The 13578-nt window shown below is 35.7% G+C and overlaps 2 protein-coding genes across 2 annotated transcripts; both read right to left on the bottom strand.

Annotated features, from left to right (window-relative positions):
• Window positions 1–331: 331 nt before the first annotated feature.
• LOC123692588 lies at window positions 332–1138 on the bottom strand. The gene has a single exon (XM_045637351.1). It carries the CDS (start codon window positions 1136–1138, stop codon window positions 332–334), a length of 807 nt encoding a protein of 268 aa, XP_045493307.1.
• A 9297-nt stretch (window positions 1139–10435) lies between these two features.
• Window positions 10436–12205, bottom strand: LOC123692797 (SET domain-containing protein 4). The gene has a single exon (XM_045637593.1). The coding sequence runs from the start codon at window positions 11822–11824 to the stop codon at window positions 10451–10453; it is 1374 nt and encodes a 457-aa protein (XP_045493549.1). The 5' UTR covers window positions 11825–12205; the 3' UTR covers window positions 10436–10450.
• Between the last annotated feature and the right edge of the window lie 1373 nt (window positions 12206–13578).

Raw genomic sequence — 13578 nt, 5'->3', positions numbered from 1 at the left:
TTGAGCTTTTCTTGCCATACGGATTGAAATAATAATTTTAATTTCGTGACTACTGGGGCTAACCAGCCTAATGGGTCAAAAATTTTTGAAATTTCAGCCAGGAGTATTCTCTTCGTGATTTTATTTGTGTTATTGAATTTAATGTTGCAATTGAATGTAAACATGTCTTCTGACGAGTCCCATTGTAATCCTAACGTTTTAGTGATCGCTTCGGCTTTAAAACTAAAAATGTTTGTGTCAGCATTTTGTTCGTTATTCAGACTACTTAATAATTCAGATTCATTCGATGACCATTTCCTTAACGTAAATCCACCTGATTTCAACAACTAATTTAATTGGTAAATTTGTTTTGACCCTCTTCAATAGTGTGTGACCCATGGAGCAGGTCATCCATGTAAAAGGACTCCATAACTATATCTGTTACTTCTGGAAATGATAACTTTTCATCCGTTGCTAACTTCCTTAACGTCATCATAGCCAAGAAAGGTGCTGATTTTGTGCCATATGTGACTGTTGTTAGTTGATGTTCTTGTAAACTTTGCTCCGATGAATCTCTCCATATATTTTTTTGAAATCGTTGATCTTCTTCGTGAATTTTGATTTGCCGGTACATTTTTTCGATGTCAGCAGTGTATGCGTATCGAAATTGACGCCATTTTAATATTAGTTTTTGTAAATCTTGTTGTAAATTGGGCCCCTTACACATAATATCATTTAAGCTTTTCCCTGTTGTTGTTTTCGCTGAAGCATTGAATACCACCCGAAGTTTTGTTGTGGTGGATTCTTGTCGTAAAACTGAGTGATGTGGTAAAAATATTTCACTTGGTAAATTACTTGTTGATCGACGCATATGATTTAATTGTTGATATTCATGAATAAAATCTCTGTATTGTTGTGCTAGCTCCGGTTGTTTGTTGAACTTCTTCTCTAAATTTTTGAATTGTGCTACTGCTAATTCCTTTGTTGACCCCAATTCTTGTTCATACTGTTCAATAAATGGGATTCTTACTTCATATCTTCCATCTGTTAATCTTCTCGTTGTTTTGTTGTAGAAATCTATACATTTCTGATCTTCTGTTGATAATTCTTCTGTTTCCGTGATTTCCTCAATTTCCCAAAATTGTTTAATGTTGTCCATGTTTGTTAACACAATGTTGCATTGAAAAGTATGCACGTTACCACATAAAATCCACCCTAAATGTGTTTGTTGAGCGAGTGGTTGTGTTGTGCAGTCACCTCTGATGATCCCTTCTAAAGCGATTGTTGAGTAAATATCTGCTCCAAGCAATAAGTCCACTGGTCTGCTTATATTAAAGTCCGGATCTGCTAAATTTATTTTCTTTATGTAGTTCCATGCTGGTTTTTCAAATGTTAAACTTGGTAAATTTTTGATTAAATTGTTCATTATATATGCTTCTGTGTTGAATTCAAAATTGTTGTGTATCGACGCGCATTTAATGTTAATTTTTCCCTTGCAATTGTTTTTGTTTTGTCCAACCCCGAATATAACCCCATGACATGCTTCCCGTTTCAACCCCAATTGTTGTGCACCGTTTTCTGTTATTAGTGATATTTGTGAGCCCTGATCTATGAGTGCTCGCATAGTTATATATGTACCATTGCTGCTCCGTACTCTTAACATTGCTGTTGAAAGTAAAATTTCTGACACATCATTTTGCGACACGTGTGACATGCCGGCCCCGTTTTTATTCGAAGAATTATTGTTTAGTGTTTTGTACATTACCGGCCGTTTTGAGGTCGACGATCGCTGACTTATTGCATCATGCAAAATCGTATTATGCGCTCGGTTGCATATCCGACACCGATGAAATGATGAGCAAGGCTTTCCATTATGAGAAAATAGACAATTTATACAAATGTTGAATCTATTCAATGTTTTAAATTTAATTTCATTCGGTTGATCTAAAAATGTCTTGCATTTGTATAATCCATGTTCTAAATTACAGAGAGGGCAAGTTATGTTAATCTTAGATGATAAGTGATATGTTTTCATAATGGGTTTTGGAGAGTGGCGATTTCCAGAGTAGTTGTGCTGGTTGACTTGATAGTTGTTATTTCTCACATAATTTGGTAGACGATTAACTTCCTGAGAATATGTTGGATAGAAATTGGGCTTTATATACGAAGGTTTTTGACTGACAGGTTCTTGAATTTATATTTTTTGGTTTTTATGGCATTCAAATGCTTTATAAATATAAATTTATAAAGGATAGAAAAAATTCGATCACGAGGCGGGACTTGAACCCGCATCCTTCGCGCCATTCCGGGGCGGATGCCTAACCAACTCAGCCACTCGTGACCCGCCTGAGCAATCGAATTTATTCTATCCTTTCAGTTTTATGTGTCTTAAGGGACACACCGCGCGCCATCTATTGAGATGATTTAACAACCATTTCAACTAATATGAAGCACTTTTCAGTGAATACAATATTGTAACGATGGAACACGACCTTTTCTTGATCTTTCTATCAAGAAAAGGTCGTGTTCCATCGTTACAATATTGTATTCACTGAAAAGTGCTTCATATTAGTTGAAATGGTTGTTAAATCATCTCAATAGATGGCGCGCGGTGTGTCCCTTAAGACACATAAAACTGAAAGGATAGAATAAATTCGATTGCTCAGGCGGGTCACGAGTGGCTGAGTTGGTTAGGCATCCGCCCCGGAATGGCGCGAAGGATGCGGGTTCAAGTCCCGCCTCGTGATCGAATTTTTTCTATCCTTTATAAATTTATATTGACAGGTTCTTGTTTTCTTCTAGATTGTTCTAACATTGTAAATTTACTCTCTAAATAATCCAAAAAATCTTGTAGGACCGGTAGCTCTCTCGGTTGTTTTAATGATTCCACATAATCGGCATGAAATTGGTTGTCTAATTTGAGCGCTAAAATATGTACTATAATGGGGTCCCAAGAGCTTATGTCGACATCTAGGTTTTTAATTGCATTTAAGCTCTCCTTTGTGGCATCATACATTTTCTTAAGTTGTATTAGCGATTGAATTTGCATGTTTGGCAGGCCTAAAATCATATTCATATGTGATGCAAATATTAGTTTTTTGTTTTCATATCTATGATTCAAAATGTCCCAACAGGTTATATAATTCTCCGAACTTATTTGTAGGTGCTGAATCAGGCGTTCAGCATCGCCCTTGATTTTGCTCTTTAAATATTGCATTTTCTGTGCATTAGATAAGGTGGGGTTGACGTGTACTATTTCATAAAATAAATTTTTAAAGGAAACCCATTGTTGATAGTTGCCCGTGAATATTGGTATGTCAACTTGAGGTGTAATATGTTCTCTGTGGGATACAGACCACAGCTTGGTGTTGATTGCTTCTTTGAGGCGGTCAAAAATACCTTCGTGATGAGTGAAGGCATTTTCATACTCATGGTCTTGCCCATCCAAAATACTATCAATCTCCCAGTGCAGAGAGTCTATTACGCCCCATCGCGAGTTCAATTGCTGTAGTACATCCTCAAATTTCCACTTAGTTGTTATTTTTTCTAAATCAATGCTGTTCACTGTTCTCATTAAAGCTTTAAAATTAACCGCTTGCTTATGCAACATCTCTTGCAATTTTCTTGACTTTGAAACGGGTGCGGGAGAAATTGCACCTTGTTCAGCCTGTTTATTTGTTTTGTAAATGCCCTCCATGATGTTGTTAGTTAAAAAAATAATGGAACGAACTCACTTGTTCTGGAACTCTCAACAGCTTTACAACTTACACCCACTTAATTATTGTTCACTCACTGTTACTCACAACACTAGCGCGTCAGCCCGGCGGCGCTGACTCTCAACGAGATACGAGAGGCGTAAATTCCCGAATCCCGTGATCCCGCTACGATAGCTCGAAGGACCAAAATGTAGGGCGATAGACCCAGTGGTGGGCTGCGTGGCTAGTGTTGGAGGGATTTTGTTATAAAATCAAACTAAAATGAACACTAATTAATTTATTGCTAAAATCTCTGCTATTACACTTTCACTTGTTACTTAATTGTTACTGTTATTGTTAATTGTTATATTATATGTTAATTATTATGTTATATGTTTAATGTTACTGTTAATGTTAATGTTACGCGTCGCGACGGTAATATATTATTTTGTGGACTGTTGATTGTGGACTGACTTAAATTTATGTTAAACGCCGCCCGCGATACCTAGTATTGCTGACTAGGGTGTTCGGTGGTCATTGCACCGAACAAGTCCATTGTTTACGATTCAATAGTTCGTACAGTGAAATAGTTGCATGGGGGAGTGGAGGGAGTATTCAAAGATGGCGAGTTTCGATATTTCAATATATTATGTATTTCTTAAAATTTCGGACTCAGTGGATCTATATAATATATATCAGAAGTCAGATTGAGGTCCGCAATTTTTGCAAACGTCTCCACTGCTATATAGTATGCTATATATTCGTGATCTACTCAATAAGCTCTTTCATTTGATACCCCACACGGCATGTTTTGGAAATTTTTATTTTTTTCTTTGTATGCCATATTTAATTACCGGGGTGCGGGCAGGGGGACCACAAAACTGGTTGGCAACATCTGTCTATAAGATGTCTGGAATTTATACAATATATATCAGAAGTCAGATTTAGGTCCGCTATTTTTGCAAACGAAACTCCACTGCCCTCTATATTACTATACTCTTTGCTCCACTGAGAGTCCGGTCTACTAGAGGTAGTGCGCTCGGGGACTAACTCTTACTTTTTTCGAAATCGGTTAGTTAATATAAAGTAATATCACAGTATTACAATATTATTTCCTACAGTAAGGAAACGCCTTTGATGCCGCGCGATGCCGCCGCGGCCGCCAGCTTAGGTACTTACGCTGCCACACGAAAATATGCTAGGGTTGCAACAAATGGGAAATAAAACAATTGTGATTATTAATATTATGTTCATTTTTTCATAATTCATATATTCAAAATAATTGCGATTATTAAATCTGATGTAATTATTTGTTCATAAATATATAATTACATATAATGCACTATTAAATATTTACGTGGACACTTTATTTTTGGATGTTCTTAATTGTCTAATATTATAATATAACATTTAACTAAGTAATGCATTCGCATTGGGATGTACAATCTGACAAGACAAGAATGAGAACAACATATACACAGCTTTGATTAAAATTCTATAGATACAAATACAATCTATCTTAATATCTAAATAACTTCTGGGATTTCGATGTAGATTTACATCAATTATTATGCCACTCCGTTTCTCTGTGCAAGTACATTCGTCGCCATACTGTAGGAAATATTGTAATACTGTGGTAATATTATATTGACAAAAAAAAGTGTGACATCCTTAGAGCGTTTTCACATTATCCGATCCGATATCGGTATCGGACGCCGATACCCGATATCCGATACAATTTGCTCTTTCACATTATCCGCTAAAATCGTTCCGATATCATCATGAGTGTTGCCAGAAATTTTAGAGAAAACTAAACAAAATTGCCGTATTGTACATTTTTTTTTTATTAAAAAGGTATGATTAAAAAAATTCAATTGATAGATCGTAGTTAGTAGATACAGTAAAAATTTAAAATAACTACGTTAAAACGACTTCAAAAACGGAAAAGTAAAATATAAAAAAGATTTGATATTATTTATTACTGCATATTATTTAGCTGATGTGCTATTTACTAAATAGTTTTAATATCGGTACCAATCCTCCTCCTTTTTTGAAGTCGGTTAAAAACAAAGCACTCAATCGGTGACCCAATGACAACAATACAATAAACAGCACAACCAAAGCACAACCAACACCCGAGTAGGAGGAGGAGCGAGGTAAAATGAGTAAATAAAGATGATAGACACTAATGTCTTGAAGATACGGTTGAATTTAAGAACGTAATATATTTTTGTTTACTTCAGTTCAGCCAATTGCCGTTTATTTTAATACGGTATTAGAACAGCTGCCCTATAAATCGTATTTTTAATACCTTTAAAATATACTTAAATGTATGTTTTCTTAGTAAAGGTTTAAATTAAAGTAAAGGATTTTTTTTACATTTTTTTAGCGTCCAATGAAAATACACAAACTAGTGCTTTTTTGCTGTTGGTTTAATGCCTTTTCGAAAATTGAGTTGGCAACACTGAACATTATCGTCCGACAGCTCACGGGCGACCGATTAGCGCTGGCATATCGGTGTCGGCTCTGATAATTGATATCGGACCGGACAAGGACATCCACACGCTGGCTGTTTGTCACAAACACCGCAAACAGCAAACGAAGTCCCAAACACCAGCCACAATCACCCAACACAAACAGCCATCCACACGCTTGGCGAACGTTCATAACATTCCAAATCGGCAAACATGGCGGACGACGACCTTGTGGCAGCAATTACTTTCGGGTTGACATATTTTTATTATAAATTAAAGTAAGAGAAAGAAAAAAGGAAAAAAAGAATGCATCATTAACCTTTTGCCGATTTTTGTGATCGGCATCTTTGGAATTCCAGAGACATGGCTCATTTTGATAAGCCTCCAAAAATGTCAGAATCGTAGGTGCTGACCAATCAGATATTTTTTAGGCTTTGCGCGCCAACGAAAAAGTGTAGCAAGTAAATACGTCCGCCTCCCGCAAGCTGGCGCGCATACTGATCGCTGCCAAACGTGTGGATACGTAGCAAACTGTTTGCCAAACATCCTTTGATCTGGCAAGATAAACCGACACCGATGCCGAACACGTTTGTCGTTGTTTGTGTTTGTGTTGGGCACAACACAAACACAAACAACGACCTTTAAAAAACGACCTTCAACGACCTTTAGAACCTCACAAAATATAAACAGTACCTATGTAAAACTAGCCTCATGAAATTATGGGGTTCAATAGGTCATTAGTTGTTTGCTTTGTGAAAATAATTATATTATTCAAATTAAAAAAGTTATATTTTTGGAATAAACATTGTTCTATAAGGGAAAATAAAACAATTAAGTTTTCAGTCAACCTAAGAACTTAATACATCTTTGTAAATAAATTTCTGGACTGTCTGCAGAACTTGGCACACATTTAGATCTCATTTCTTTTTTTGGCAAATTAAGTCAACGATTGAACTCGGCTCCAATTTTTACATTTATGTTTTTGGTGGGATATCATTACTTTTGTCTTTTTGTACAGAAAATTACTCTGCAAATTTGATTTACTGAATAAGTATAATACTTTTTATATACGATTTTTTTTTATTTTTTTCTTGCGGTTTCTCTGTATGGTTTGTTTAGTATTCATCATCATCATCATCATCATCAGCCCATATACGTTCCCACTGCTGGGACACGGGCCTCCTATGAGGGTACAGGCCATAATCCACCGCGCTGGCCAAGTGCGGGTTGGCGGATGACACATGTCGTCGAACTTTTTAATTCTTCGACATGTCGGTTTCCTCACGATGTTTTCCTTCACCGTTCGAGCAGTGGTGATGTTACAACATGCGCAGATAAATTGAAAAATCAATTTATTTCCTGCGCGCTCGCCTGGTCTCGAACCACGGACTTATCGATTCGAAGTCCGAGGTCTCACCACTGAGCCACCACTGCTCTTGTTTAGTATTATTTTCTATATTTTCTTGTATGTTAAGAATGTCAGCGCACATTTTTTTTTTTGCCCCGTCATTATCTGCAATTTTTTAAACTCGTTTTCTGTTTAAAAGATTACATGATTTTCTAAACATCCAGCGTGAATTTGTACAGGTACACACACTATTACCAAGATGCAAAGATTGTTGTAGAAGAATCGTCGCCTAAAAGGCCCTACTCACGGTTCAACACAACCAACAATCTGCTGAAACAATTTGTTGCAGTCGCGATTGAGCGTTCTCTACTCACGATTCATCCAACCCTCAATCTGATGACACAATTTCATTCCGCGATTGCTTGCCACAACGTGTACACGTCACGTTGATGCCTGGCCTGATGCTAAACCTCAACGCAATAATACGCATTATTAATGGATCTACTAATTTATGAAATATAAGATAATTATCTTTGTAAAGCTTGTATTTTTTCCAATTTTATTGATAGATTTCAAGGGCTATAAAGTATAAACGGCTATAAAATATAAACATCTTCCTCAAATATGTAAAAATGTCTTTCCCGCGTTTATCTCAAAACCGCCATTTTGCGATTACTGCGCAGCGCGATTGAGTCGAGATTGGAGCAATCACAATACTCACGTTTCAACACGCACACAATCTGCTGAGACAATTTGTCGGGTTGCTTCCGCGCCGATCCAGTACGCAACATGTTGGGTTACGCCCCCAACGTGCCCTCAACTATACTATTCACGACACAATCTGTCAGCTCACTGCAGATTGTGTCAACAGATTGTTACTGAAATTGAATCGTGAGTAGGCTACTTTAGCCTACTCACGATTCAATTTCAGTAACAATCTGTTGACACCACAGTTGACACAATCCGCAGTGAGCTGACAGATTGTGTCGTGAATAGTGTAGTTGAGGGCACGTTGGGGGCGTAACCCAACATGTTGTGTATTGGATCGGCGCGGAAGCAACCCGACAAATTGTCTCAGCAGATTGTGTGCGTGTTGAAACGTGAGTATTGTGATTGCTCCAATCTCGGCTCAATCGCGCTGCCGTTACGGTATTGCCATAACGCGATCTTGAAATTTTACTCTAAACGCGCCTAAAGATGTTTCACTTATATATTAATATTACGCAAATTAAATCATTTCGACCTTCGACGAAGCCTTCTTCCATTACACTGAAATTAAAACTAAACTAAACACTCATAAATAAAGAATAAATAAATGTGAATATGTAGGTAAAATTATATATTATTTTAACTGTTTAAATTTTTTATTAGAACTTTCTTTTATTTTACGTTTAATAACAGTTTTGAATAAAGAAATCATGCAATCGAAGTAGGTACCTAATCCGCCCTAGCGATACTAGCGCGAGTGAGTGACGAGTGTGATGTCAGAGGCGCATCGAATCTACAGATCAAAGAATATACCTACTCTCTAACGAGAGCTACAGATGTTTCGTGCTAAAATATGTAACTTCAATCAATGACCTATTATACTAGTAGACGCGGCATACGCCAACATCATTGCACTAAAAAACAGCGTAATTAATACATACCTACTTACTAACGCATTATCACCAATACAGTTGTTCTCTCTTTCACTCTCACGCACGAGACATACATGTAAGTACTTCGTAATAACAACTGCCGATTAAAATACAAAAAGAACGTCCAGCCACGACGCTGAATGGTGCGTGACTAAGTGAAACTCGGGCACTTACCTGAGTTTTTTCTTGCCAAAATAGAGAGCGGGTAACGTATCTACTCTTTTATATATCATAGACTTCAATAATCTATATCTCAGTCATTTATTGATGGATTTCATAATTTTTTTCGGCCACTGATTAGTTTTGATCTATTTTTTAAGACTAGTAAGGTGAATATAATATTTTCTATTTTTATAAGTAAACTTTTCCATTTTTCCAAACAAACAAAATTAATGTCATTGAAAAAAAAAATTAAATACCTACAGATAAATTTAGTATTTTCTGATTTTTTCCTTTGTACACTCACTATTACCTAGTTGATTACAAAATTTGAACTTTCTAGGTCATCTGGAAGTGGGTTAGGTTTTGTATATAGGATCTATGAGTCAGTCAGTCTTAAAAATTGCGATTTTTGGATATTAATATCTACGCAACTGTTTAATCTGTATTTATGAAATTTAAGATTCTTGTTTATCTTGAGGTCTTCTTGATATGTACCAAATTTGGTTTATTTAACTTAAATAGTTTTCGAGTTATAAGGGGGTGAAAAGTGGCTCGAAATGGTTCGTGTAAATATACAGTATACACACGGCTGCTGCTCGCCAGTTCTCTTCGCTTGAACTCGGCTTGACACGCTGCCGCGTGTCTAGATCTCTGTACCAAATTTCATGCAAATTGGTTCAGTAGATAAGGCGTGATTGAGTAACAGACAGACAGACAGAGTTACTTTCGCATTTATAATATTAGTATGGATGGGAGTCATACATCATACATGTATGACTCCCATACATCTTTCAGTTGTGCCAACTGCCAATCTGTGGTGCCCCGTGCCTATCGTAAAGGATTAAAACGAAAAACTCAATCACGCGCGGATGAAACCGCGGATCGCAGCTAGTACAATGATTATACAATAGGATTTAGATAGTAGTATAAATAAAATTTGCTGCCTACCAGTACCAATACAATATCTGCCAGGGAAACCATTTTAAATTAATCTAATGTTTAAGAGATATACTAAAACAGTCAGAAAGAGAATGAAGTAAAGTGTTTCAATAGGTGGTGTTTTGTAGCACTACCCTCTTTCAATTTATTTATTTGTACAGATTTCATACTAAAGGAAAATAAATGAAATTGACTATATTTCTATTTACATATCTAACTTTTAATAAACTTTTCTAAAATTCTAACATATTGACACATAAGTTGTATACAGTTATTGAGTATATTACACTCATCAAAATTCTGTAATTTATCTAAAGCATACTCCATATCAACTAATTTATTTTTCACAAATGGTTTGATGAAATCAATTAAAACTCTATCATAAGAACAGATAGCTGCAGAATACAACAACCTACTCACATTAACATCTTCATTATAAAAATATTTAACGACTAAAAGTAAACCGTAAAAATTGAAACTCAAACCCCTTCCATCGATATACAAATCCTTATTGAGACCATGATTGCACATAAAATTACACTGTTCTTGTGAAAGCTTTATATCTCTAGAGCTGCAGAATAATTTAATTTTTTCAAATTCAAATTCAACATAATCCAAATCATTTGAAGGTAAATAAAAACCATACTCAGTAATAAGTTTCAAATTATAGCTATCCCCGTAACATATAAACACTTGGGAATATGCTTGGAAGTCATTCTTAGTGTATATTGAAAAGCGCACATCTGAAAATATATCCTCTTTTAAATTGACTAAAGGTATGTTTTCTATTTCCTTATTGACTAATAGTCTAGTTTCATTTATACAATTGGCACTATGATTTATCATATCTAAGAACGGACACAGTGAGATCCTGGTGTTATCATTTATAATGGATAAAATAGTATTTTCCTTATTCGTTAAATTAATCAACTTTGATAAATCCATGTAAACACATCTAGTGTTGACGGTAAAATATGCCCATTCATAATTAGATTTTGTAAAACAGTTTGAAAATTTTTGAACATTTTTCTTAGTACTTTTGGTGTTAACCAATATGTTCACAAAAATATCAAACGATCCATTTATTACACTTTTTTGGTTTTCAATTACTGTTAAAATTTCAGGATTTAAAAAATTCTGTACATTTTGCTTCAAAAAATATGGTACTGTATAAGTATGTGGTAAACTTCTTAAATAGGTATGCCACTTTGAATTGCTATCTTGCGACTTTATAAACAGTAAATAAAATGCTAATAACGACTGAAATGTTACACATTGCCTATATTCCACTAAACATTGCTTATCATTATCCAAAAATATACTATTAAAATCTACATCAATTAACAAAGTTGTAACATTAATAGTGAGGTTCAGAGGTAGATTAACTATTTCTTCTCCTGCCTTAATTTTCTTCTTTGTCAGCACTCCACGATCGCTGTCTTTGAACACTGCTAAACTAAGATTTTTACTTCGCTGAATGCCACATTGTGCCAGCCAAGAATTTAATGATATCACTTCCCTGTTTTCGTTGCACGTATGGAAGTTGTATTCTCGTTTATGTTTTCTCCAACGACCAGTTCTACCCATCACTACTGTTAATTACTCTTAGTAACTTCCACTTGAAAATGCCTTTTTGGTGAAAATAAAACTCCATCGAAATCTTTATGCCGATTACCGATTAACAACATACATATTATCATTAGAGAATGAGAAAATAATAACTCATCATATTATTTTTTCTTCATTCGATGCTATGAATAAATTAGAAGTTAGAACTAGGACGTATCATTAAACGGGGATCAACGGGGATGTAATTTGGTTGGTAAATGGCAAAAATGGGATGTAGGTACTTGTTTTAATTATTTATTAAACGCTCTACAGAAAATAACGCTAACGAAAGTCGAAACATTCCTGTCGTGTTCCTGTCATTGAACGAAACCTACGTTAACTGTCAAGTGTCAAATAGTTGTCGTTGACAGCGACCCTACCAGCCTCAGAGCAATAAACCTAATCAAAAGTTAATTCAAATTGTGTTAAAAAAATAAATATAAGTATGGATTTAGGTACAAACATTGAAAAAAATGTTAATGAAATAATCAAAATACAAATTACTTATAATAACCGTAAATAGTTTTCAACCAATTATTATGTATATTGCTCTGAGTGTATGTATATTAGTCAGTTCAATAAAGAAACGAATCTTCAATGGCGGCCAAAGCTGACTTTGACAGATGGTAGGATCAGCAAAAAAGAAAATAAAAATAACGTAAATTGATAATTATTTTATTAATTATTTCAAATTGTTTGTTGACATACTTTTTTGTTATTGTATTTGTGTATTTATATGAATTATCATATTTACGTATACAGAATGTAATAAAATCCCCATAATACTTGTAATAAGCCCATAAAACTGAACAACTTTTCCCAAAGAACATATTTTGTCAAATTCCAATAAAACATTATTTACTTTCGCAAATGCATAATTGTCATTGTATGATAAAAACTAATATAGGGAAAATCAAATACATTTTAGTGATTTTATTTTTCCCTTTTTTTTGCATACTGTACGGCCGTGTGTGAGCGAGAGGGAATGATAAGCGCCGCCATTGAAGATTCGTTTCTTTAAAGAACTGACTAATACCACTTTATTTACATATTAATGAGGTTATTGCTTCTTCTTTGTCGATTCACTCTTGGCAGAGTGGTCGTGGTCACGTTGAGACGTCCACATCGGTGGTAGAGGCGTACACAGCTTTCCGCACGATCTCCCGCCATCTCTTCCTGTTACTAGACTGTCTGGCGCAGTCTGATACGCGAATTCCTACAGCAGATTTCACTTGATCGGTCCAGCGCATTGGTGACCTGCCGCGCGATCTGATTCCTGCCACCTTTCCTTGTACTACTAGCCGCTCAATGGAGTTGTTATCTCGCCTAGACACGTGTCCAAAGTATTGCAGTATGCGCGATTGTACTACGGTCGATAAACGCTGTTTGATGCCGAGCTCTTGGAGTATGGACTCGTTGGTGCGAAACTCTGTCCACGATATCCCTAGCATCTTCCTCCAGCACCACATTTCTAGAGCGTTTATCTTCTCTTTTTCCAACTCGCGCACTGTCCACGTTTCTGCCGCGTAAAGAAAAATGGGGAATACGAGTGTTTGTACGAGCTTGACTTTTGTGGCTTTGGTGATATTACGATTCCTCCACACTTTTCTCAACTTCTCCATCGCAGTTCTAGTTATGGCCATACGTCTTTTTACTTCATCTACGCAGCCGCCGTTGTTTGAGATCAAAGCACCAAGGTATACATAGGTCGGAACCACGTTGCAGTTCGCAAT

The sequence above is a fragment of the Colias croceus genome, chromosome 6 (genome assembly GCF_905220415.1).
Source record: "Colias croceus chromosome 6, ilColCroc2.1".
In the NCBI taxonomy this organism is placed as follows: Eukaryota; Metazoa; Arthropoda; class Insecta; order Lepidoptera; family Pieridae; genus Colias; species Colias croceus.
Note: the sequence above shows the minus strand (reverse complement) of the source record. Positions and strands in the feature narration are given on the sequence as shown.

Excerpts from the sequence above, each read along its gene's own strand:
- LOC123692588 (XM_045637351.1), bottom strand. The coding sequence starts at position 1,138 with ATGGACAACATTAAACAATTTTGGGAAATTGAGGAAATCACGGAAACA.
- LOC123692797 (XM_045637593.1), bottom strand. The coding sequence starts at position 11,824 with ATGGGTAGAACTGGTCGTTGGAGAAAACATAAACGAGAATACAACTTC.